This window comes from Myotis daubentonii, chromosome 1 (genome assembly GCF_963259705.1).
Source record: "Myotis daubentonii chromosome 1, mMyoDau2.1, whole genome shotgun sequence".
Taxonomy (NCBI): Eukaryota; Metazoa; Chordata; class Mammalia; order Chiroptera; family Vespertilionidae; genus Myotis; species Myotis daubentonii.
The window spans coordinates 72503999-72531655 of NC_081840.1; the positions used below are offsets into that span (position 1 = coordinate 72503999).

The following is a 27657-nucleotide window of genomic DNA, read 5'->3' on the forward strand; positions in this document are numbered from 1 at the left end:
CCAAATGTATTAAAGTAGTCTTTATAAAGTATTTTCCTCTAAAATATGGCTATGAAGTAGCTAGTGGAATTCAGATTTCTTTTCATGCTTAAAAAATTTTTTTTCCTCACACCCTCCGTAGTCTCCCCTTCGCCCGCACCTCGCTAGACAGGCAACACCTGGCCACCCTCCGAGGTCCTGATTTTGAAAAACGGAGCGGGCCAATCAGAATGCGAAGCGCTGTTTGGCGCTGCCATTCGAGCTGGGCCGGACCTGCGGTGGGACAACCGTGGCTCGGGGCGTCAGCGGAGGCGGCGGGGCGGCGGCATGAGGAGGGCTTTCTGGCTGCAGCGAGCGCACCAGGATATGCTGGCCGAGGGCCGCGGGCGGGCTAATGGAGGGAAGGGCAGCCTGTGAGACGTGACGGTGGAGACCAGCCCGGGCGGGGACCGGGACTGGAAGGGACGCCTGAGTAGCCGGCTGGTCCGGCGGCCTGGGGCCGGGTGGGGCGGGGACAGAAACGGACACTCCGCTGACCCTGCCGGGGCAGAAGGGTCCAGAAGTCGCCTTTACAGTTGGGAGAGAGCCGTGGGCAAAGCCAGGGTTGGAGGAAAGGGGAGCTTAGGAAGTGGCCGGAAGTGGCGAGAAGGTGCTAACGGGCGTTGGTACCGGGGACCGACAGGATCAGGGAGGAGGAAGGGAGGTCTTTGTAAGTAGCTGAAAGGGTCCTGTGACAGGGGAGAAGGTTGGCGTAAGTGAAGGAAAAGTGAGGCGTGGCCAGATCAAAGGCTTGAGGGAAGGCGGTTGGGGGACGTGGAGCGAGGAGCCGGGCAAAGCCGTGGAGGTGGCTGGCGGCCGGGGCCGCGAAGCAGCGAGGCGGAGCGCACAGCCGAGCGTGTGCCGAACGTGGAAGGCTTGTTGGCGAGCGCGGTTCAGGACTCGGGTCTGGCCGCGGAGGGCGGGCGGCGCCTCCGGGATGTGGGATCAGCGGCTGGTGAGGTTGGCCCTGGTGCAGCAGCTTCGGGCTGCCTACGGCATTAAGGTCAAAGGTGGCCGCGGGCAGGGCGAGCGCCGGAGGCGGGACTCAGCCGCCGCGGCCGTAGTGGTAAGTGCTGGGGGAGATTCAGGTTGGGGGTGGGGGGGGGCGGGGAGGGGAAGCACAGCTCGTACTGTCACTACCAGGTCATGCCGGCATGTTCATTCTGTATGGACCCAAAAGAGAAGGTGGTTACCTGCGTCTGATTCAATCCAGGTAGCCACCGGCAGACGTTTAAAAGAATGACATGGCTTATTCGTTACAGGGGTTTTTGGTCACTCAGAGAAAGTTGCAGGACTTTTCAGTCTCAGCAGCTTGACAATAAGAGATAGATAATCGCGGGGGGCGGGGGGGGGCATGTAGCTGCCCTGTGCGTGGTAGGATGTTTAGCCGCATCTCTGACTTCTACCCACAAGATGCCAGTTGTGACAATTAAAAATATTTCCAGGTGCCTTTCCCCGCTTTCTCCATCGTTGTCGTCCCCCCCCCCCCCCCCGACCTGTTACCTTTGCCTTTCTCTCTCCTAAGCTCCAAGGGCCCTTCTTTTGCTTCTGTAACTGGTTTCCTGAGCCTAAGCAGCCCAGCTGGCTCACTTCTACTACCTCTGTCACTTTCTACATAAAATTTCTCTTATACTCTGGCCAAGGGGCTCAGTTGGTTGGAATGTTGTCCCACACCCCAAAAGGTTGCTGATTCCATTCCAGGTCGGGAGTGTATGGAGGCAACGGGTCAATGTTTTTCTCTCTCTCTCTCTCTCTCTCTCTCTCTCTCCCCCCCTCATCTCAATAAAAATATATCTTGCAGTGAGGATTTTTAAAAAAATGATGTGTATAAACTTTAGAGAAATTGTTCTGTTTTTTTTTTTTTTGGCTTTATTTTTATTTTATTTTATTTTATTTTTAATTAAATCTTTATTGTTCCGATTATTACATTTGTTCCTCTTTTATCCCCCCATAACTCCCCTCCTCCCAGGTCCCGCCCCACCCTCCGCCCTCACTCCCCACCCACTGTCCTCATCCATAGGTGCACGATTTTTGTCCAGTCTCTTTCCGCATCTCCCACACCCCTTTCCCCCCTAAGAATAGTCAGTCTATTCCCTTTCTATGTCCCTGATTCTGTTATGATCACCAGATTATTTATTCACTTGATTCTTAGATTCACTTGTTGATAGATGCATATTTGTTGTTCATAATATGTATCTTTACCTTTTTCTTCTTCTTCCTCTTCTTAAAGGATACCTTTCAGCATTTCATATAATCCTGGTTTGGTGGTGATGAACTCCTTTAGCTTTTCCTTATCTGTGAAGCTCTTTATCTGACCTTCTATTCTGAATGATAGCTTTGCTGGATAAAGTAATCTTGGTTGTAGGTTCTTGGTATTCATCACTTTGAATATTTCTTGCCATTCCCTTCTGGCCTGCAAAGTTTCTGTTGAGAAATCAGCTGACAGTCGTATGGGTATTCCCTTGTAGGTAACTGAGTTTCTTTCTCTTGCTGCTTTTAAGATTCTCTCTTTGTCTTTTGCTCTTGGCATTTTAATTATGATGTGTGTTGGTGTGGTCCTCTTTGGATTCCTTTTGTTTGGGGTTCTCTGCACTTCCTGGACCTGTAGGTCTATTTCTTTCACCAGGTGGGGGAACTTTTCTGTCATTATTTCTTCAAATAGGTTTTCAATATCTTGCTCTCTCTCATCTTCTGGCACCCCTATAATTCTGATGTTGGTACGCTTGAAGCTGTTCCAGAGGCTCCTTACACTATCTTCATATTTTTGGATTCTTTTTTCATTTTGCTTTTCCAGTTGGGTGTTTTTTGCTTCTTCGCATATCAAGTCTTTGACTTGATTCTTGCACTCCTCTGGTCTGCTGTTGGGTGTCTGTATAATATTCTTTATTTCAGTCAGTGTATGCTTAATTTCTAGTTGGTTCTTTATCACAACATCGAGGGTCTCATTAGATTTCTTGAGGATCTCACTACATTTATCGGCGGTCTCACCAGTCTTTTCGAGGGCCTTACTAAGTTTATCGGCAGCTTCTAGACAGTTCTTGAGAGACCTTAAAAGTGTGGTTTTGAGCTCTATATCTTCCATTTCTGACATTTGCGTCCTGTTTCTTTGTCTCTGCATTTTTTTTATCTTTTCTTGGTGCACCCCCTAGTGGTCTTTGTGGGCAGTCTTGTTGTAGTTAAGCCTTGATTGTCGGCAATACCAGGGATGATTTGACCTCCAGGCTAACTGGCTATGAGAGTCAGCTGTGTCTGCAGTGGGAGAGCTTCTGTGCTGGATCTCTAGGGCGGTGCTAATCTAGCCTTTGCCTGAGGCTATCTGGCAAATGGCTCTGTGCAGGGCTTGGGTGGGGCGGGTCTCTGGGGATCTGAGTATTTCACTTCAGCACTGTGCCTCCTCTGAGTCTGGGTATGATATTCTCTTTCCTCCTAGTTGTAGAATTTCCACTCAGCCAGCCTTCCTGTGGTTCTGGATGATGTTCGTTCCGTCTTTTAGGTGTACCCTTGAATTGGTTGTTCGAGGCAGCAATCTCCGGCATTAACCTATGCCGCCATCTTGGTTTCTCCCCTGATCTAGAGAAATTGTTTTTATATTCTTACAAAACCAACTATATTTGAGATTTTGGAAAGCCAGTCGAGCTTTTAAATATTAACAAATATGTTGCCATATGATAGAATTTGTACGTGGATTTTTTTCACCGCTTAAGAAAAACTGACACCTGTCTTTAGATTCAGATAGGACTGAGTTTGAATCCTGCTCTACCCCTACTAGATGTGTGATCTTGAACTGCTTGTTTAATTTTCCTAAGCTTCAGTTTCTACTCTATAAAGTGGGAATAATGGTATCTCTCCTTGGCCCAGTCTAAAAAAAACTCTAAGATATGGCAACAGGACTACCACAATGCCTGTCACATGCCACTTAAACTAATTTTAGTTGTTACGATAATAAATGGTCTATATCTTGATTGTCACACTAGAAATACTAATAAAATATTCTAATAAAGAAATACAGAAGATTATAGTGTTCCATGAGTGGGATCTAACAAGATAGGTAACTGAAAACTATATTTCTTTCGTTATTTGGTGTTGGTTGGCTAATAATAGTTTTGAGTTTTTTAAGAAAAGAACTAGAAATCTTTTAAGGGTGGTGTTATAAATGATATTCCAATACATACAGTTTAAAAAGCATGCTCTTTATTTTATGAGATCAAATTTTAGCAGTTACTTATGAAGCCAAATATTGAGAATAATGAGACCTAAGGGTCGACAAGCTCCCTGAATTCTACTTATGTATGATATTTGTAGTCAGCTTCAGCATCTGATTTATTTTTGCATTTTGCTTGATTGCACAGTATCAAGAAAATTTTGCTTTACTCAGACAAGGGGTTACCTATCTTAACTTTCTTTTTTTAAGTAGCTCTCTTTGAAATGGTAATCGTAGCAGCAGCAAATATTCTTTGAATGCTTGCTCTGCATCAGAGTAAGACCTATGTGAGGATACTGAGGCGTAGGGAATGTTAATTTGATCAAGCTCACTTGGTAAATGGAAGAGCCAGTATTTAAAATCTGGCAGTTCTCCCTCTAATAAACAGTTTGCTCTCTTACAGCATTGTACTAAATTGTCTTTTCTGTATTCTTCAATTAAATGGAGCCACATGTTTGGAAAAGTGAAATTTTGTTAGTCTGTTGAATCATGAACAATGTTGAATGGTTTCTCATTGTAAATACAAGGTTAAATAATAAATAAGATGCTCTTAAAATATAAGTGCTTCAAGAGCATTCTTGGAGAGCAGATTCATTTAAGCTACATTAACATTTGTGAGATTAGGTATACACACTTATTTAATTTTGTATAAGTAGACACATATACAGGCTTTAATTTATTTTCTTAAATCCAATGAAAAGCTACAACTTTCTTATTCAGTGACACATTTTTAAGAAGTTTGAATGTGTGCACAAAGATAGTGTGTACAAACATGCAAGTTAACCGACATTTACAATTTTACTCTTGGGATTTTCAGTGTGTTAAATTTTGAATGTGAGTAATACATTTGAATGTGACTGTTTAAAATGGTTTTTAAAGTAGTTAAATGAAATTTGAATTAAGTGTTTGCAGGATCCCTATTTTTGGGTAGCTCAGAAAGTAGTTTGAATAGCACTTTTCCATGGAGTGTGTAAAAGATAATCAGGTCTAAAAATAACCACTTCTGGTGTAATTTTAGGAAGTACGCAATGAATGACAGGAATTACCATTATCAATTGACTTAGCCTCTTGTTCAAATTAGTATTTATAAGGTGCCAGAAGGAAGGTATAAGGTCAGTATTTTTAAGGTCACTGAAAAAACAGGTAGTATTTTTTAAAAATTTTTATTGATTTCAGAGAGGAAGGGAGAGGGAGGGGGGGGGAGAGAGAGAGAGAGAGAGAGAGAGAGAGAGAGAGAGAAAGAGAGAAAGAGAAACATCAGTGATGAGGCAGAATCATTAATCAGCTGCCTCTTACTGAGTATCCAGCCCACAACCAGGTCCTTGACCGGAATCAAAACCCCGGGCCCTTTAGTCTGCAGGCCTAAGTTCTATCCACTGAGCCAAACCAGCTGGGGTGGAACAGGTAGTATTTTGAGGGAAACCTTAGTGTTTTGGGACAAATCTGTTTAAGAATTTCATGACTAAACACTAACAGGGTTGATTTTTCCATAATGGCTTTGGAAATGGAATTTACCACATTGCTTGAGGGCACTGACTTTATCTTTGCCATCATTGTACTCTTAGCACCTAGCATAAGGTAGTTACTTTTTACAAAATGTACTTGAAAGAATTGCTTTCTTTGTCTTGACTGACTGATAGTTTACTTTTGCTTTTTTCTTTTCTTTTCTTTTTTTTTAAGTGTTGTTATTGACTTCAGAGAGGAGGGCAGAGAGAGAGAGGAAACATCAATGAGAATCATTGATTGGCTGCCTCTTGCACTTCCCCTACTGAGGATTGAGCTGGCAACTAGGGCTTGTGCCCCACTGGGAATCAAACTGTGACCTTCTGGTTCATAGGTCGATACTGAACCTCTGAGCCACCAGCTGGCTCTGCTATCTTTTTTTATTTGTTGAGGTTTTAAATTTGCCCTAATGTTTAAGAAAATTTATATTATGCTTAATATTTGTGTTAGAATAACTAAGTTTGTCATTTTAGGGTAAAATATTTGGAGTACCTTTTAATGCATTGCCCCATTCTGTTGTGCCAGAATATGGACACATTCCAAGGTAAGCAAAGTTTGAAATGAATAAATATTTCAAAGTGGTGTTTGAATGTTTAAAAATAAATAGTTGATTGACTCACACATTTGTTTTGAATTAACGGATGATTTCATTTCTCAGTAGTAATGTAAAAAAAAATTTACTTAAACTTTCACATATTTTTAACTTCAATTTTTACTTACTCCCAGGATTGAATTTTAAGGCTTAGTAATGAGTAAATGTTAGAGAGCAAATTATTTTTGTTCTATTAAATTAGAGATTTCAAATCTATACCAGTTCTTTTGCCACAATTCTGATTATATTCAGTAATATACTGAATTACCAATACAGCTAAAATATTGATACTTTTATTTTAGAAAAGTTGGGTAAAAGAATTTTATGCTAAGATATTAGCGTATTTGTGAATATAAATAACATACCTTGAGCTTTTTAATGTTGTTTACTATTTATAAATAATCTTTTGGACTAACTGGATCAGAAATTACTAGGTAAGTTTACATCTTAAGAAAATAGTTTAAATGCATTTAAAGAAACTGTCTTAGCTCTTTCTAATTATTTTTCCCTCTGTCCAAAGTAGTTTTCATTCTGCCTACTCTAGTCCAGTAATCTGGGTTTTTAATTGATGCATTGTCCAAAAGCACTTACTGAGCACCTTGCTGCCTTAGAATCATTTTCCCTCAGATAATAGGTGTAGATTCATAATCTTCATTAAGGTTTCCACTTAGTATTTTGCTTTTTAAATAATTTGCAAAGGTTTGTTTATATGGATTTTCAACATTTAGAATTGCAAATTCTAATAATGACTACATCTTTGCCATAATTTTTTGCGTGCTAAAAGAAACAACAAACTACTCTGTTACCCTCTGCGATGTTTAGTCACTGTGCACCAATGCAACTTTTATCAGTTGCTTACAGCTGATATCCATTCTAATTTATTGGTACCAGCTGTTAACTAAGCATCTAAAACTACCATTGGTTGTTAGAAATTGTTCAATATAAAAATTGAGCACACATCTATGAAAAAGATTGTAAGGACTGGGGTGTATTTGATTTTCTGAGAGATAATGTTAGAGTGAGAAAAAAACACCTTGCCTTATTTTGGGGGAAACGTAGTAAGTAGATGGTAGATATTTTAAGCTGTGTATGCTGTGCAAGATCACACATGGGGAGAGAATGAAGAAAAGAAGGCCTTGGAGCCTTGAGTCATCCTAGCATGTAGGGGTCTGGAAGAAAAAGAGGATCCAGAAAAGGGGTTTGAGAAGAAGCAGTCAGGGAGTCAGTAGGAAAACCAGAAGAGTGAAAAAGTATTTTTAAAATGATCTGGGAGTGGTCAAGTGTGTTATGCTGGTAGGACAAACAAGACGAAGACAATGAATTTACCATGGATTTGGCAAGGCAGAGGCCATTGGTGACTCTGAGAGCACTTTTTTTTTTTTGGAGTAATGGCTGTGAGAGTCTGATTGGAGAGGGTGGAGGAGAGACTGGGATATGAAGGAAGGTAGATTAGAGGCAGTGGAAAAGACAAGTCCTGTGCTCTGAATGAAAGCAGAGAAACAGGATTGAGAAGGATGTAGGTTAAGTGGGTTTACTGAAGTTGTCATGGGTAAAATGGTGGTTCCTAGAGAGGAATTTAGGAAGCACGTGGCCTTTTATCACAGATTAAAGGGATTTGTACATCAGAGCTTCTGTAAGGGGTGTAGTGCCTGGTCTGCTCCTGTACTTTGGCAGAATAATGGGATTTAGAAAGATGTGTTCTGGCCACTGAAAAGATTTCTCTGTTTCAGTTTTCTTGTTGATGCTTGCACATCTCTAGAAGAGCATATTCATACCGAAGGGCTTTTTAGGAAATCAGGATCTGTTATTCGTCTAAAAGCGTTAAAGGTAAGCATATTCTTAAACTGTCATTTTTCTTCTGTACCATATTTTTGGTGTGGTTTTGTGATTTAAATATGTAGAAGTATTACATGAATTATTGACAGAAATTGAATATGAAAATAGCTTTTTTCATGGCAGAAGAACTTTTTTCCAAAAGAAAGTAAATCATTTCTGTAATGCTCTTCCCCCCACCCTGTTTTATTGAGGTATAATTCACCAGTACATTTAGGATGAACAACTTGATGTTTTGATTTACATATACATTGTGAAATCACCACAATCAAGCTGTTTATAAAATGCTTTGAAAGTTTAGAGTAGTTTAAAATACATGGTCCTACTTTCTATAAATGAAAAAAAATAAGTTTTATTATTTTTAGCCTTTGGAAAAGGAGATATCCTTATCTAATAAAAGAGAAACATGGTAATTGGTGTATGACCGCTACCCTTCCCATTGGCTAATCAGGGACGATATGCAAATTAACTGTCAGCCAAGATGGCGGCCGGCAGCCAGGAAGCTTAAACTGAACATGAGGCTTGCTTGCTTCAGTGAAGGAGGACTGCAATGTTCCCCGCCTGCCTTGCCGGCCTCTCAACCTGCAGTTTAAGAAACATAGTTACAAATAGAAGCTAAAAAAAAACCCCAGAAACCAGCTTTCAGGGAGCTGGGATCTCAGAGCTGGAGTTGATACAGAGTTTCGATTGGAGAACCGAAACAAACCAGATACCTGCTTTCAGAAGCGGAAGCCTCAGAGCTGGAGCCAGGCTAAAGCTGGCCCAGAATAAAAAAAAAAAAAAGAAAAAAAGGAGCAGTTGGGAGCTTTAGTCACAGCCTGAAAACAGCCCTCAGCCCCTAACCCAGACTGGCCAGGCACCCCAGTGGGGACCCCCACCCTGAAGGGTGTGTGACCAGCTGCAAACAGCCATCATCCCCTCACCCAGGCTGGCCAGGCACCCCAGTGGGGACCCCCACCCTGAAGGATGTGTGACCAGCTGCAAACAGCCATCATCCTCTCACCCAGGCTGGCCAGGCACCCCAGTGGGGACCCCCACCCTGATCCAGGACACCCTTCACGGCAAACCAGCCAGCCCCCACCCATGCACCAGGCCTGTATCCTATATAGTAAAGGGTAATATGCCTCCCAGCACCGGGATCAGCGGAGCCACAAGGCCTCCCGGCACCGGGGGCAGCGCCCAAACCCCCTGATCGCCCTGTGGCTCTGTGTGTGACAGGGGGCGGGGCCACAACCTCCCAATCAGCCCTGCTCTGTTCCTGACAGGGGAAGGCGCCCCAACCCCCTGATCGGCCCTGCTCTGTGCCTGATAGGGGGGATCTCCCCAACCCCCTGATCGCCCTGCGGCTCTGTGTGTGACAGGGTGTGGCGCCCCAACCCCCCCACCCCACGGGCCCTGCTCTGTGTGTGACGGGGTAGAGCCATAACCTCCCCATCGGCCCCTGCCCTGAGTGTGAGAGTGGCGGCGCCCCAACCCCCTGATCGGCCCTGCTCTGTGGGTGATAGAGGGCAGCGCCCCAACCCCCTGATCGGTCCTGCTCTGTGTGTGACGGGGCAGTGCCCCAACTCCCCTATCGGCCCTACTCTGTTGGTGACAGGGGGGAGCTCCCCAACCCCCTGATCTACCCTGCTCTGTGCATGACAGGGGGGAGCTCCCCAACCCCCTGATTGGCCCTGCTCTGTGCGTGACAGGGTGGCGCCGCAACCTCCCCATCGACCCTGCCTTGAGTGTGACAGGGGGCGGTGCCCCAACCCCCCAATCAGCCCTACCCTGAGCGTGACTGAGGGTGGCATCGCAACCTCCCGATCCGCCCTGCTCTGTGCATGACAGGGGGCGGTGCCCCAACCCCTCAATCGGCCCTACCCTGAGCGTGACTGAGGGTGGCATCGCAACCTCCCGATCCGCCCTGCTCTGTGCATGACAGGGGGCGGCGCCCCAGCTCCCCAATCGGCCCTGCTCTGAGCCCGACCAGGGCTGCACCTGGGGATTAGGCCTGCCCTCTGCCACCCGGGAGCAGGCCTAAGCCGGCAGGTTGTTATCTCCTGAGGGGTCCCAGACTGCGAGAGGGCACAGGCCGGGCTGAGGGACCCTCCCCCTCGCTCCCAAGTGCACAAATCTTTCTGCACCGGGGCTCTAGTATTAAAATAAGAGTTAAAAGAAATTTATTTTAAAAAGGTCTTTAGAGTACAAGAAAGGATAGTTTATTTGCAATATACTCCTAAGCCCCCAAACACTCAAGATTATTTTATCTATTTCAGAATAAACTGGATCATGGTGAAAGTGGCCTGTCTTCTGCACTTCCTTGTGATATTGCAGGACTTCTTAAGCAGTTTTTTAGGGAATTGCCAGAGCCCATTCTCCCAGCTGATTTACATGAAGCACTTTTCAAAGCTCAACAGTTAGGAACAGAAGAGAAGAATAAAGCTACATTGTTGCTCTCCTGTCTTATGCCTGACCACACTATTGATATATTAAGATACTTCTTTAATTTCCTCAGGAATGTTTCTCTTAGGTAAGTAGTAATGAAAAGTCTTGGGAAATGAGAATTTAATTACTCAAGTAGCTGGATTTACTCTTATAGATAATAAAATTTCATTTGGAGTGAAAACTTTTCTTAAAAGTCCTATATAACAAAACCCTAATATGCAAATCAACCAAACAGCAGAAGACTGGTCGCTATGATGCACACTGACCACCAGGGTGCAGATGCCCAACGCAGGACCCTCTTGTGTTGAGCATCTACCCCCCCCAGAGGGAGGTGACTGGTGGGGGTGGGGCTGGTGAGCAGGCGGGGCCAGGTTGCCAGGCAAGGTGGGTGCCAGCGGGGGTCCCCTGGTCCCCCCACCGGCCACTGGCCCCACAGGTTAGCCCTGATTGTTGGCCAGGCCTTAGAACCCTACTCTGTTTATTGGGAACAGTCTCTTAGAAAGAAAAATTAAAACCTGGCAAGGCTACTCTTAACACTGAAAAAACAGGATGATGCAGCGATGACATGCATGGACTCTGGCTTGTCCATTTAGTGGTCAGCCCTGATTCTGACACTTATAACTGTGTGACAAAGCCAATTACTTAACTTCTCTCTGCTTCAGTTCTTCCACCCACAAGATGGGAAAAAAGGTACTATTGCCTCAGAAGGATCATGTTATGTATTACTTTTTATAATCAGGGCAAAAAAATGTAGCTGCCCATACAACAGCAAGATGCCTTTTACCTGTATGAAAAGTATGGTCACTGGTGCATGCAGTGTCCTAGATAGTGAGGGGGATGTCCAACTGCCCGTTTAGGCCTGACCCCACTGGCCTAAACCGGCAATCGGACAACATCCCCCAACGGCGCAGGCCAGGCAGAGGGGATGCCACCCTTCACCCCCCCCCTCCCCTGCATGAATTTTGTGCACCAGGCCTCTAGTATTATATATTTCCTTTCCATAAGAAGTCTATCCTGTATAGAAAAAACAATATACCAAATGATTTACTATGTCTTGTCTGTGATCATTATGAATGCCTGGACAGCTTATTGGTGATTGTAGGATTCTTTGTCCACTGAATGGTTTCAGATTGCTGTGTTTTTAAAATATTTGTGTTTTGATCTTCAAATTTCTCTTTGCTGTCAATGAGCCTGCTTGTTCTAGACATACTTCCTGCCCTCTAATACTTCAGATTTTCTGTTTGTGGGTTTGAAAATCAGACATGTTCAATTTGTGTGGAAAAACAAAATGTGGGCTCTATGTTTGCATGATTTTGATGATGTGTATCTAAGCACACAGAAGCTGTGTATTTCTGGTTCTGTCTGTATTCTACCTGATCATGTAGATGAGTAGATGAAGGGTAACTATATTGTGACGTGTGTTGGACTGGAAAAGTAAAAGGTCTTCAAAATATACTTAATACTTTATTTTAATTTTTATCTTTGGTGCCATCTCATAAAAGCTTTTTTTCATTTAGGTCCAGTGAGAATAAGATGGATAGCAGCAATCTTGCAGTGATATTTGCACCAAATCTTCTTCAGACAAGTGAAGTACATGAAAAGATGTCTGCCAACACAGAAAAAAAGCTACGATTACAGGCTGCAGTAGTACAGACTTTTATTGATTATGCATCAGATATTGGTAAGATGTAGTTGCATTATTAAGTAACTAGAGGCCCGGTGCATGAAATTCGTGCACGGGAGAGAGGGGTCCTTCAGCCCTGCCTGCACCCTCTCCAATCCGGGACCCCTTGGGGGATGTCTGACTGCCGATTTAGGCCTGATTCCTGCGGGATTGGGCCGTTCAGTTAGACATCCCTCTCACCATCCGGGACCCCTGGCACCTAACCGCTCACCTGCCTCCCTGCCTGATTGCCCCTAACCACTCTGCCTGCCTGTCTGATGCCCCTAACTGCTCCCCTGCCTGCCTGATTGCCCCTAACGTCTCTGCCTGCCTGCCTGCCTGCCTGATGTCCCTAATCGCTTCTGCCTGCTTGCCAGATCGCCCCTAATTGCATTCCCCTGCCGGCCTGATCACCCCTAACTGCCCTCCCCTGCTGGCCTGATCTCCCCTAACTGCCTCTGCCTCAGCCCCCACCACCGTGGTTTTGTCTGGAAGACGTCCGGTCTAATTAGCATATTACCCTTTTATTAGTATAGATAGGATTTATTTAAGTGAGGGAGATCCCAGCTTCTTCAAGTGAACTATGAAGACAACTGTTAGAAAGTTGATCTATACTATTGAAACGTTTTGGGGGTGGGGGGCAAGTAGAGGAAAGATCTTAATTGTGAACATTTTCTTTTAGGACATGTTCCAGATTTTATCATGGAAAAGATACCGCCTATGTTGGGTATTGATGGTCTCTGTGCTACTCCATCACTGGAAGGCTTTGAAGAAGGTCACTATGAAACTCCTGGTGACTGTAAGAGAAAGCGAAGACAAAGTGTAGGAGGTAAGGAGGAGTGACAGTTTGTTTTAGGGAGGTACAGCTATTTGCTTTATCTGAAATTTGCTTGAACATAAAGAAGTAGAAACTATGGTGTATGCCATTTTGGTGCTTACAGCATAGTTAGAACGGCATGACATATGCATGTGAAAAGTAAAAGTGACAGTATAATCTAATATGAAGTGCTAGATCTTCAGCACAAACCAAATGAGAAAAGTTCCCAGGATTATAATGGTCAGAGCTCTTCAAAGTGAGCCTTCTTGAAGAAAAGGTAAAATGTAAGGGGGATTGGGTGGAGGACCAGAATAATTGTATCTTACTCTAGATGAGAAGAATGCTATGAAAAAAATATTTCTGTAAGAAAGAAGTAATGAATGTCTGTAAACAGACCAACGTGACTTGAAGTGTTCATCCTAAGGATTAGGATGATACTATGGTGAGCTCAATGTCAGGCTAAAGAATTAGAACATTGAGTATTAGAGAACCATTGAAGTCATAACATGATTAAAAATACGGCAGTCCTCGGGTTACATCGAACTCGACGTACATCACCATCTCCCATTTATTAAAAAAAAAGTTCCATCATTTTGACGTATGTACATATGTACTTAGTTTTTTATTTATTTACCACAAGTAAAGGTCAGGAATTGTTATCTTTCTTTTAAATTTTTTTTACTGTTTCAATTCATTACTGCTGTGTATGTGCTCCATGTGAGTGACATAGGTGCTTATATAGGTGGGTTCCGACTTACGGTGAAAATCACATTACGTTGTGCCCTAGGAATGGATCTCCAACGTAACCCGAGGACCTACTGTATTTTAGAAAGTTACCTAGTTTGAAGAACTGAGACTTGGAGGTAGGGAGAATAGTCAGAAATGTGGGGCAATAATCCAGGTGTGAGATAATGATTTGAAAGTGATCTGAATTAGTTAGGAATGTGAATTAAATAATGTGGGAACATTACCAAGGAAGAAACAAAAAAAAATCCAGGGTTCCATTGTAGTGAAATCAATTATAATACTTTTCAGCTGCTTTTTTTAACTTAATTTTTTTAATTCTCACCTGAGGATATTTTTTCCATTTATTTTTTAGAGAGTAGAAAGGAGGGATGGAGAGGTAAGGAGAGGGAGAGATATGAGAGAGACACATCGATAGGTTGTCTCCGGCATGCATCCTGACGGGCCAGGGATTGAACCCGCAACCTAGGTACATGCCCTTGATGGGAAATAAAACCTGCCACCCTTCTGTGTACAGGCTGATGCTCTAAAAGCACTGAGAAACACTGGCCAGGGCCTCATCTCCTTAATGAAGAAGTCTGTGGCCGTATCTCCTCCAATTATCTTGGAAAATTTCTTATCTTTTGAGTATTGGAACCAGTTGTCATTAACTACCCCATTTCTTTTAACTATTGGTTTATATAGAATTCCCTTCTATTTTTTCTTTGCTTCCTGTATAGATTTCTTATGCCTTCTGCATCAGGTTCCTAGGGCTACTATAACAAAGTACAACAAACTGGGTGGCTTGAAACAAAACTTGAGTACAACTGCAGAGACCATAATTGCAAATAAGGTCACATTCTCAAGTACTGGGAGTTAGGACTTAAACATATCTTGGAGGACACAATTCAACCCATTAAACTTCTTCCTATCCCAAATGTAGCTATTTTAAGACACAGATTGTCTTTACTACCCTACTTCCTTATAGTTTACCTCATCTAAATAGTTGAACACTGGATCTCTCTCATTCACTGTTAACTCTCAAATGTCAGTTTCAGATTCATGCAAATTATTTAATAACAATATTCCTATTTAACCATGTCAGTTCCACTTTAGTAAGGGAGGGCCTACTAAGCATTCTTCTTTTTTTTTTTTTTTTAAAATACATTTCAGAGAGGAAGGAAGAGGGAGAGAGATATAGAAACATCAATGATGAGAGAGTATCATTGATCAACTGCCTCCTGCACACCCCCTACTGGGGATTGAGCCCACAACTTACGCATGTGCCCTTGCCTGGAATCAAACCCGGGATCCTTCAGTCCACAGGCCAACGCTCTATCCACTGAGCCAAACCAGCTAGGGCTAGGCATTATTCTTTAAAAAATAAAAGTGTAAACATGACCCCCAACCACTGAGTCATACCAGCCAGACTAGTGTTTATTTTTTTTATGTTATAGTTAGCCTTCTTTCTTTTTAATATCAGACTTTGAAATGCCACAAACATCACTGTGATCTGATTTGCAGTAGCTTTAAAGAATCTTTTGACTTTTTTTTTTTTTTGACTTTTTAAATTGTGGAAAAATATAACAAAATTTACCACCTTAACCATTTTAAGTGTACACTTCATAGTGTTCAGTACATTCACATTGTACAACCAAACTCTAGAACTTTTATTTTGCTGTTATAAGAGTTAGTTACTTATTCCTTAACTTTATGCTATATATGACAATTCTCAATAATTGTATTGCTCCAGAATGTACACAGACTTTACGAGCACACTCTTAAAATAAGTAAGAAGAATTTGGTCTATCATAATTTTCCCATTCTTGCCTGTGTATGTGAGTGTGTGGGCTCCTTGGCATTGTCTTTGTGTTAACGAATGTCTTTCATGGACACTGATGCAGCACTGAACTGATTCAATAAATATGATGCCCTGAAATCCTCTATAATAATAAAAGCATAATATGCTAATTAGGCCAGACATCCTTCTGGACGAAGCTGGAGATGCAAGGGAAGCCCGGGTCCCGGGTGACTGCCGGTGGCCTGAGGGAAGCAGATGCCGGCAGCCAGGGGAAGGAAGGCCTACTCTTGCACGAATCTCATGCGTGGGGCTTCTAGTGTATAATTAAGGGCTAATATGCAAATCGACCGAACGGTGGAACAACTGGTCGTTATGACGCGCACTGACCACCAGGGGGCAGACGCTCAATGCAAGAGCTGCCCCCTGGTGGTCAGTGCGCTCCCACAGGGGGAGCACCGCTCAGCCAGAAGCTGGGCTCCCAGCTGGCAAGTGCAGTGACAGTGGCGGGAGCCCCTCCTGCCTCCGTGGCAACGGATGTCTGCTTTGAGCAGGCCTAAGCTGTCAGTCGGACATCCCCTGAGGGCTCCCAGACTGTGAGAGGGCGCAGGCTGGGCTGAGGGCCCCATCTCCCCCGAGTACACAATTTTTGTGCACCAGGCCTCTAGAGAGGTGGTCTATACTTTCAGTGTGGCCCATTATGCTCCAAGGACGGTCTCAGATTATGGAGGGAACAGTTTGTCTTTCTATACTACTGGTTTTGCTGTGCTGGTCTAATTGTGTTTATCTGCTGTGGCTGAATCTGTTGCTCTCTGTCTTCTGCTCTGTATCTTGTTTCTCTTCTTTTCCTTTCTTTTTTCTTTTTCCTCTCCCATATTAACCTTGTTTATCTGCCCAGGTTTCATAAAGGTTGGCTTGGTTAGCCATTGCCTGCAAGTTAGAGCATTGCCTATTTTTGGCTCTTTGAGGTTTTCAGTATTCTCCTGGTTTGTATATATTTCACTTGAGAGTGTAAGATTTCTCAATACATAAGTGAGCTATAGCTGAGCTTGAATTTACTAGTAAATAACTATGTTGAGTGATATTTGCTAATTAACATTTTTTTTTTTTACCTTGGAATCTCAGAAGTTGTATTTATTTATTTTTTTAATCTTTAATTTCTTTATTGGTTAAGGTATTACAAATGTGTCCTTATCCCCCCATCAACCCTCAACTTCCCCCCTCCCCCCCAACTCATGCTCTCATCCCCCTGTTGTCCATGTCCATTGGTTTGGCTTATATGCATGCATACAAGTCCTTTGGTTGATCTCTTCCCCTTACCCCCACCCTCCCCTACTTTCCCTCTGGGGGTTGATAGTCTGATCCCTGTTTCTCTGTCTTTGGATCTATCCCTGTTCATCAGTCTATGTTGTTCTCTATATTCCACAAATGAGTGAGATCATGTGGTATTTATCTTTCTCTGACTGGCTTACTTCACTCAGCATAATGCTCTCCAGTTCCATCCATGCTGTTGCAAATGGCAAGAGTTCCTTCTTCTTTACTGCAGCGTAGTATTCCATTGTGTAGATGTACCACAGTTTCTTAATCCACTCATCTGTTGATGGGCACCTAGGCTGTTTCCAAATCTTAGCTATGGTGAATTGAACTGCTATGAACATAGGGGTGCATATATCCTTTCTGATTGGTGTTTCTGGCTTCTTGGGATATATTCCTAGAAGTGGGATCACTGGGTCGAATGGGAGTTCCATTTTTAATTTTTTTTTTTTTTTTTCCTAACCAAACCCCACAGGCTTTATTATTAACCCTATTTTTACAAAAACGAGGAGACAGGCCTCCGACTTATTTGATCTGAAGGTGTCTGTTTCTTGGAGGGAGGGTGCCTGCTTTGAATACTCACACCCCTAGTGTGACACCTCCCTTCCCTCCATCCCGCCCCCCAAAAAAACTTCTGTAATCTGTGCCAGGCTTTTGTCCTGAGTGCCATGCACCAGTCTTCACCTTTCTACTGGGACTGCTGAGGTCGGCCGAGGCTTGGTTTCTGCTCTTCTTGAAAGAAGAGAGAAATAAGGAAGGCTCTGTGGACAGCTAGCTACCTGTATCGATAATTGACCTGAATCCGGGGATGGATATCTCTAGGCCAGAGGACGCGTCTTTTGTTTGTCTCAGTCATTAACTATAGGAACCCCTCCTTTCAAGCTGGCGGCAGAACAGACTTGAAATCCACCCCCCTCAATCCCCAAAGCACAGCTGAGTCTAGTCTGTGAGGTGGATTCAGGACTGTGGAGCTTAAACTTAAACAATTTAGGGTGTCCTCTTTAGGAAAAAGATTACAAATTGGCCCTGTAAACATTGCTGGGGCCTTGGAAACGGTTTCATTTTTTTTTTTTTTTTAAACATATTTTATTGATTTTTCACAGAGAGGAAGGGAGAGGGATAGAGAGTTAGAAACATCAACGAGAGAGAAACATTGACCAGCTGCCTCCTGCACACCCCTACTGGGGATGTGCCCGCAACCAAGGTACATGCCCTTGACTGGAATTGAACCTGGGACCCTTCAGTCTGCAGGCCGATGGTCTATCCACTGAGCCAAACCGGTTAGGGCCGGTTTCATTTTTTTATAAATATATATATTTTTGTTGATCTCAGAGAGAGGGAGAGAGAGAGAAACATCAATGATGAGAGAGAATCATTGATCAGTTGCCCCCTGCACACCTCCTACCTGGGTATGTGCTCTGATGGGGAATTAAACTGTGACCTGGTTTATAGATTGCCGTTCAGCCACTGAGCCACATCAGCCCGGCAAAGAAAAGTTATTTTTATAGAATTCCAACTAATAAACACAGAGGAGATTATAGCATAAGGAAAGTATGATTTTGCAAACGCTAATGAAATACTGCATCTAGGCAAAGACCATGTAATGATGCTAAAACATTTGGGTGAAAAATTGTTGGGTAACTTTGAAATGGAGAGCTTAGGCTGACACAGCCTAAACCCACTAACCTGTCTTAAAATCACTTAGTGCTCTTCATGGAATATTCTTGCAGGGAAAAAAAAGAAAGAAAATAATCTAAGCCTAATTAAGTCAAGATTCAATTACTTGCCTAGGTTACCATAAATATGGGGGACGGGCTATCACCACAATCAGCCAAACTCAAAATGTGGGACATTCAACAGGACAAGTGACCTGGTTTCTGCAACAAATTCATGGCATGAAAATAAAAAGGGAAGGTAGAATATTAAAGCATAAAAGTCAAGACTTTACCAAAGGCAAAAACATTTGGATCCTGATTCAAGTGAGCCAACTGTCAAAATGCATCTTTGATACAATCTGCGTTCTTTATATGAACTGATAAATTAAGGACTTTTCATTTCTCTTGGTTAGGTATGATGATAACACCATGCTTATAGAAATAAAACCCCCTTTAAAAAAAATTAGAACTGCACACTGATGTATGATGTGCCGGAAGCCAGTCCATCCTTGCTGCTTGACACAGTCGCTGCAGGAAAGAAACATCTGCACAGCATATGTTTCAAGGAACCTGGCGTATATAGCATACTGTTCTTAATATGTTTGCTCCCCTTAGCACTATGTGTTTTAACCAAGGTCACCTCTCCGAGAAAGGTTGTTTCCCCAGGTGGGGATTTTTCCCTGAAGTTAGGGAGGGAATAAAACTCCTTAACTAAGTGCCAGGCGGGTAGTTAATCTCTTTAACTACGAACAATCACGCTTAAGCTATATAATCTTTACTTCCTGGAATGGAGATAAGAAACGCCCTAACCTTTGCAATAGAAATTGACAGGATTAAAATCAACTAGTATAAATACAGATGTAACAAGACAATAAACAGCAGAACTTCGCTGGAGATCCTGGCTAGAGATCCTGGCTAGGCTGCTGATCAACCGAACGCTGTCTCCGTGTCATTCCTTCTTAATCTAAAGATCAATACAGAGTCTTCTTTCTTTGGACTCAGTATGGCACATCTTCTCAATCTAAGTTCTGTACTATCCACCTTCTTACCCTACTTATCCTCTATAGGGGGGTCTGCAGTACCCTGAGTCCTAGTTGTCCTGAATGCAGGATTCTCAATGGCGGGGGGGCTCACCTGGGGAATCCTGTTCCAGGGGTTCCCAAAGGTGTGGACAGAGTTGGCGAAGACTATCCACCCTCTTCCTACGGTGGAGTCCTATCCATCCCGAGAGTGGAGCTTACCTAGGGGTCCCTGTTCGGGCGCCAGATGCTGGGGTCCAACCCCAGCAGGTCCAGGGGTCCCCAAAGGTGTGGACAGAGTCGGCGAAGAAGGAATGACACGGAGACAGCGTTCAGTTGATCAGCAGCCTAGCCAGGATCTCCAGCCAAGTTTTGTTCAGGATCTCCAGCGAAGTTCTGCTCCCATTTTTAAGTTTTTGAGGAAACTCCATACTGTTCTCCACAGTGGCTGCACCAGTCTGCATTACCACCAGCAGTGAATGAGTGTTCCTTTTTCTCCACATCCTCTCCAGCACTTTTTGTTTGTTGATTAACATATTTAAGAGATTTTTTTGTTTCATTGTGACTAAAAATTAGGGGTCCTTTTTTGCATGAAAGTATTCCTGTGGAAGTCACAATTTCTTATATAGCTAAATCCAGTGTATATTTTTTGGCTTGTATTATTGAGAATCTCTGACTATTTGATTATGTCCTGTCTTTCCTGATTTTTTTTCCTCTCCTTTTTTATTTGTTTATTTTTGGTTTTGCTTTGTAATACTATGCTTTCATGGTTTTCCTGCCTCTTAAGTCATTTGTTCTGTCTCATTTTTCTGGATTTTTTTCTGACCACCTCTTGAATGTTCCATTCTTTCATACTTGATCTTCTTACTCTTTGTCCTCTATTTATTTGTTTATTTTTAAAATAGATTTATATTGATTTCAGAGAGGAGGGAGAGAGAGATAGAAACATCAATGATGAGAAAGAATCATTGATCAGCTGCCTCCTGCACACCCCACACTGGGGAGCAAACCCACAAGCCGGGGGACCAGGAATCAAACCGTGACCTCCTGGTTCATAGGTCTGTGTTCAGTCACTGAGCCATGCTGGCTGGGCTTTGTCCTCTTTTTAAATGATCTCATTCATTGTCATTTTTAAAAACTACCATTTCTGGGCTGATGGTTCCCAAATCTACTTCTCCGGCCTAGATCTTTACACAAATGGATTTATATCATCTCAGTGTTTCATAGACATGTCTAACTCTTCTTTCATAATGTCCCTTGTTTTTTTTGGTGGCACCATTATCTACTGACTCAGCAAGTCAGAATTTTCCCCACATCTCACTGTTCACCAAATCTTGTAACTTTGATCTCCTAAATTATTCCTGCCTCCATTTTCCACTGTTCTGTCCCTGTTCAGACCTTCATCTGCTGTCTGGCTAATTTCCACTCTTCCTTCAGGTCTCAACTATCACTTCCTCAAGAATACCTTTGACTCCCCAGTATAAATCAGTTGTTATATTTGTACCTCAGACTATTTGACACTTGTCATTATGTATTTAGTATTTCCTTAGTGTACTTGTTTCCTCTCTGAGAATAAGTTCCATAAAGGCAGACTGTTTTGGTCACTGTTGTATCTCTAATGCTAGTGCAGTGCTTGACACATTATAGGAACAAATTAAATACTTGTTGAATGACTTAGTAACATACTTAGAAGAACCTTCAGCTAGTTGGCCTGCCTCTAAGGAGGCTTGCTGCCTCAGGTCTGTCTTTCACATTGCTGTCAGAGCAATTTTTCTAAAATGTGGATCAGACAGTTTTGCCTTTGGAGAAAGAAGTTCAAGTTTTTCAAAATGACACACAAGCCCTCTTCCTGATATAAAAAGGGTTATCTTATGTTCACTTCAGCAGCACGTACACTAAAAATTGGAATGATACAGAGAAGATTAGCATGACCCTTGCACAAGGATGATACAAATTCCTGAATTTTTGTGACTGTGGGGGGAAGGGTGGTGGGTGGAGGTGGAAGAGAATATGTGGGAGATAAATAGTGGTGGAAAATAATAAAATAAAGGGAAGAATTAAAAACAAACCACAAGATACTACTTAAAAAAGGCTTATCTTTTACCTTATCTACTGTTCACTGTTTGCTCTAGCAATATTCAACTACTTGGTTTCACCCAGCCATTGTAGCTCTGGTTGTGCGTTGACCCATGAACCAAGAGGTCACCAGTTCCATTCCCAGTCAGGGCACATGCCTGGGTTGCGGGCTCCATCCCCAGTTGGGGGCATGCAGGAGGCAGCCGATCTTTGATGTTGCTCTCTCATCAATGTTTCTATCTCTCTATTCTTCTCCCTTTCTCTCTAAAATAAATCAATAAAAACATTTTTAAAAAGATCTGCTAGTTTCTAGTATACATAAATCTTGTGTTTACTTACATGCCTATGCATATGCTGTTCACCTTGCCTCAAATCAACACCTAATCCTTCAGAACACAGGCCAGGTTTTACTTACCCTGCAAAGCTTTTTCTCTTATTGCCACTTCCCCTTCCTCAACAAGTAATGCTTTCCTCTTCCATACTCTTTCTGTACATCGTAAGTATTTTACATTTCATTTGGTATTGTATATCTCTTGTTTTTTGAAAGAGAGATCAGAGTATAAGTGAAATGGAATAAAATATACCATTTAGGTTTTTTCCTATTTTGAAATAAGTGACCTTAATAACGTATGTTGATACAAATGTAGATTCTAGAAGACCACAAATATCAATATGAATTATTGGTGAAAGTTAGGGAAATGTTATAATTAATTATATGATTATGCCTTGCATTTCAGATTTTGTCAGTGGAGCACTAAATAAGCTTAAATATAACAGAACACCCTCTGTTACACCTCAACAAGAAAGAATCAGTAAGTGTTATATGTATTTAATGAAAATTTCTGAGTTATTTTGGTTTAATCAAATCCAATATTTTCAGTGGAGATACTGTACTATAATACTATGCTGTGACTTGCTAATTTCATTGGATATAATAAACCCAAAATTATAGATAAGAATTTCTTTTAGTCTATTTTATCTTTAATCTTCTAAATCATGCTTTTCTGTTGCTTATAAGTTAGATGTTATTGAACATGTAAAAATAACTCAATTTTATTTTTGTTTTAGAACCAGAAGTTCATTAGTATATGTGACCCTCTCCCTTTTTTTTTTATGTTGGTTTGCTTGTGGCTGAAATTATTTAGCCCAGTAACAGAAAATTATAATTTTCTTCTCTATGTTAATATTCTTTAATGTGAATTATATGCATCTTTTAGTATATTTTGCTCAAGTTACTACAGCTTGCCTATTTTTATTTTACAGAATTAATGATATTAATTTAGTTTTATAGCATGTATTTGATAATGTGAACATATATCACTCCATTCTTTGTTTAGTCCTAAGTAATAGTTTTATAAGAATAAATTTATAAAGCTTTTTTATTTTATCAACATTGTGGGAGAAACAATAAATTGTGGGTGTTTTTCAGCCCAGCTGTCTGAATCTCCAGTGATTCTTACACCAAATGCTAAGCGCAAACTGCCAGTAGATTCTTCTCATGGTTGCTCAAGTAAAAAAAGGAAGTCCATCAAGCACAATTTTAATTTTGAGTTGTTGCCAAGTAATCTCTTCAGTACCAGTTCTACACCAGTATCAGGTAACAAGTGTGATTTATATAATTGGGTTGTAAACATTAACATAAGTGCCTGTTCTGGGTAAAGTGCTATTTCATGTTAATACTGCCCTTGAGGAGCCAGAGCTTTATATTTTATTAAACGTGAATTTTTATAAAGTCCCCTAAATTTTAAAATAGACTGATCTGTATAATTGACGTGCATGTGGTTTATGGCCATGCCCATTGAAAGTTAGGAGAAATAACTGGGAGTGAGAGTCTGGCTTCTGTGGATAGCATCAATGCTCAGATTTTATGTGATTGGACATACTGAATTCTACTTCTGGATCTGTAGCTATAGCTGTATTGCTGTCTTCTGTTGAGTTGAGGTTGTCCAGTTTGATCATCTCTGAATCCACAGTGGGGTAACATGAGTTGCATGTGGATGGGGGGGGGGGGGGGGGTTGGAATGTAATATTTTTAATGTTTTGTGCTCTAAAAGCTTTAAAAAGTTTTTATACTGTTTCTTGTAGCAGGACTTCCAGATCCCTTGCCATCCCAGCCATTTTCTTCCTAATGAACTATAAGTTCCTAATATGGCCAACCAGAGCCTCCAGGGAATAATATAATTTAGTCATGCCCATTTGAGTGCCAGACTTTTGTTAGTGTGGTCTTAGGTTCGGTTGGCTTCTTTAGCATGTGCAACAATACAGTTGGCTCAAACTAACCTATAGTCAACCCAAATGAAATGAAACCATAACTAAGCCTGAGGTCTTCCATCTCATATTTGTCTCACATTTAGTCAAAATGTGAGTAATCTCTACCTCTTTTAGATTTTTATTGGCTGGTTTCTGACAATGTTAAGAGTTCCATTTTGAATTCATTAGCTGGGTTATTAGCTCTTCTCAAAGGCCTCTCTTTTGTTTATTTAAAAAGTTTATATTTTCCTTGTTTGTTTTATTAAAAATTGAAAACAATAGCAATTTGTCCTCTATGGTTCTTAACAGGTTCTCTTGGTTCATTAATGTGTAATAATAAGAATCTTGAGGCTATGTCTGTAGCTTTTTCAGTATTCAGAAGTTGAAGACTTCAATTTATTTCAAAGTAACTTTGGGTTTCGTTTTTTGAAATTTAAAGGCTTTTCCATTTTGGAGGACTTTTTCCAAATGGCACATGTGAAGTGTGGTTCTACCCGCCTTTGCTTATTCGCATTACATTGTCCCCAAGGATGATCTGCTGACTCCTTATCTCTAAACTTCCCCCAAATAAGGTTAAACATTCTTGTGTTATTGTAACATTACTATGAACCTGCTTAATCAGTGAATTTTTTAAATAAAACATTAAACAACAGTAATTCTATTATTTTAACTCGCCTCTTTGTTGTTGTTAGTCCTCACCTGAAGATATTTTTCCATTGATTTTTAGAGAGTGGAAGGGAAGGGGAGAGACATAAAGAGAAACATCGATGTGAGAGAGACACATTGATTGGTTGCCTCCTGCACACACCCCAACCAGGGCTAGGGATAGAGCCTGCAACTGAGGTGTGTGCCTTTGACCAGAATCAAACCCAGGATCCTTCAGTTCGTGAGCAGACACTTCAACTAGTGACCCAAACTGGCTAGGGCTCACTTTTTTTTTTTCTCCCATCCTACTTTCTCAGGCACAATTCAATAAATTTCATTTGCAAAATGTTTTTTTAAATGTTATAAAGGCAATATTATCTAAAGTCCATGAGTACCTATATACAATTTCTTTCTTACATATGTGATAACTTTGCATTATGCCATGTATTCTGGCTGTGCCTTCTTATGATCACTGCAGCCCTCGGATAAAGCTACCTGTGTCATATTGGATACATTATACTGGCCTCCAAAATTTTATTTAGCCAAGTGCACACACCCCAAGGTCACTGTAATGGTTGTATTATTAACTATTTTTATAACTGAAAAACACTTGGATGTCTCTGGGGACCCATGTGAATTTATCAAAACAAATGACAATAGGGTTCACGCTTGTGGAGTATGTCTTAGGCATAATTCAAATGTAAGTCAAATGTATATGGAGCTTTATTTTATAATTATTTTACTTTTTTCCTCATTTCTTTTATAGTCAGTTATAGTGTTAAAATAACTTGATCAAAATGAGCTGTTGTAACCATCAGTTTTTAGCATGGAACATGACAGTAGACAAGTGGTTGGATGTGTTATAGATTATTTTCTTCCTAAAAATATTAGACAAGTTATATTCAAGTCAGACAGCAGTTGGCTAGCAGGTGCATACTGGATACTCAGACTCTAAATTGCTTTTCAATAGTATATTTTTAGTAATAGTATTTAATATTACATATCAGATACTTTACTGGGCATTTTATATATATTACAATAATACTTATATTTGCTATAGAAATCCATTTTCAAAGCCTCAAGTCATTAGTAAATGGTGAGACAGACAGACTGTCTCATAAGCTTGTCTTTCTCCAATCTGCAACAGTGCCACTCCTTTGTATTCTTAGACAAGTTTAAAACTCCAATGTGCAAGCAATGGTTAATCTGACCTTTCATTTCTACTAAAAAGAAGAAAATTGATTCTTTTTTTAGTTGAGTTGGGTTATTTGGCCCCTAAAATTTTTAAGCAGAAGTGATAAGACTTTTCTTGTGGCTTTAAGTCTAATCAATATTAATAATTTATATTTGAAAAAGAAAATAAGTGTGTGTGGTATATTACATGTGATTGTTTTTATAGTTCACTTTGATACAAGCCCAGAGGTGTCATCTCAGAGTTCACTCTCTCCTGTAGCCATCAGTGGAAATCTTTTGATCAGTACAGATGTACCACGGCGAAGTAAAAGGATTGCAAGCAAAAAAGTTTGCAGGTAATTTATCTAGGGTATTTTCATTAGATAAATATTTGATGTATATAGCTAATAAAATATTTTGTCTTTATACCAAGAATCATAATTTTAAAAAAAAATGTTTTCTGCGTTATTAACCAGGTGCCCTTTATATATTCTCCAGAGAAAGATTCCTAATTTGAATCATTTACTTGCTTGAAATCCTACTTCAAGTTGATATGTGTAATTTTAAAATTTCTGGTTAATTTAAAAAGCTAGGTTATTCTGATGATTCTGGTTTATAAGTGACTAAATAACTCTTGTGATAGATGGAAAAAAATCTTTTTGCGTGCAAATACAATGTGTTCACATATGGTACTTAAAACTTAACTGATTTTAGAAATATGATTTGCTCTGGACATTCTCAAATTTCATTTTGCAAAAGTTTCTCCAATTTTTTTTGCAATAAACTAATATTTTAAATTCCTTTTTTTTTTTTTTTTTTTTTTTTTTTTTTAGAGTGGAATCAGGAAAAGCAGGCTGCTTCTCTCCTAAAATCAGTCGTAAAGAAAAAGTTCGAAGATCTCTTCGTTTGAAATTTAGTCTGGGGAAAAGTAGCAAAGATGCAGTAAGTGTCTGTCACCATGTCATTGATGTTTATCATAGCATAACGCTGTAGATTTGATGCTGAAAGACCCTCTCAACCCTGCCTCTCCTCTAGCTACTTTCCCATTCTCTACTCCTCTTTATACCAAACTCTTACACTTGCCTATCTCTAGTCCATCCTTTTCCGATTCCATTGAGGCTTTCATCCTCAACACTCACAGAAAATAACCTCATGGTCACCCATGAATTCATCCTCACTCAAGCCACTAGACAAAGATCAGTCCTTGTTTGACTTGACCCACCAGCAACATTTGACTTGGCTGATCACTTGCTCCTCTTCAACATACTTTCTTTTCTTGCTTCAAGGACACTACTCATGAGTTTCTTCCTTCTTTGCTGGTTACTCTTCTAATTCCTTTGCATTGGAGTTCCCAAAGCTTCATCTTTGGACCGCTCTTTTCTTTTCTCCACTCACTCAAAGGTGATCATCAATTTTAAGCATCATATATTTGCTTGAGACTTCCAAGTTTGTATCTCCAGCCCAGAATGCTCTCCTGAACAACTTGTCTGTTTCTTAACATCTGCCTACTTGACCTTCATAGTTGGATGTCTATCCAGTAGACATCTCAAGTGTAACCTTTCCCAAATAGAGGTCTGAGATGCATTTCTTCACTGTCTCTATTTCTCCAATCCTACCCTTTCCCCAGTCACACTCCTACCTGTAGTCTTCACCATCCAGTTATGGCAACTCAGTCACTTAGGCCAAACCATGCAGGCATTCTTGACTCCTCACTTTCCCTCACACACCCTGCCTACACCATTAGGAATCCTGTCTTAACTATTGCATTCCGAGTATATTGAGATCAGTTTCATCAGTACTATATTTTTAACTTTAAGTCCTGTCATCTTGAACTTGTATTACTGCAATAAGTCTATTAGTAGGTCAACCTGCTTCTACCTTGCTGCTGTACTCTAGCCAAAATTATCCTTTTAAAACCCAAGTTAAGTCATGTCATTTCTTGACTCAGAA

At 41.2% G+C, this 27657-nt stretch overlaps 1 protein-coding gene and 1 pseudogene across 3 annotated transcripts in view; both read left to right on the forward strand.

Moving 5' to 3' along the window:
• The first annotated feature begins 222 nt into the window (after positions 1-222).
• ARHGAP11A (Rho GTPase activating protein 11A) overlaps positions 223-27657 on the forward strand; it is a 31324-nt gene continuing 3889 nt past the window's right edge. The window contains exons 1-10 of one of the 3 annotated variants that reach the window (XM_059705465.1): positions 233-1084; positions 6196-6266; positions 8045-8141; positions 10406-10659; positions 12092-12255; positions 12920-13066; positions 22377-22451; positions 23069-23236; positions 25934-26063; positions 26541-26649. In XM_059705465.1, coding sequence (XP_059561448.1) covers positions 956-1084; positions 6196-6266; positions 8045-8141; positions 10406-10659; positions 12092-12255; positions 12920-13066; positions 22377-22451; positions 23069-23236; positions 25934-26063; positions 26541-26649 — 1344 coding nt within the window. In that variant the 5' untranslated portion in view covers positions 233-955. Of the gene's footprint in view, positions 1085-6195; positions 6267-8044; positions 8142-10405; positions 10660-12091; positions 12256-12919; positions 13067-22376; positions 22452-23068; positions 23237-25933; positions 26064-26540; positions 26650-27657 lie in introns of those variants that run through there. The other 2 variants (XM_059705475.1, XM_059705483.1) reach the window with 2 other exon arrangements.
• Positions 21437-21530, forward strand: LOC132224110 (U6 spliceosomal RNA; annotated as a pseudogene).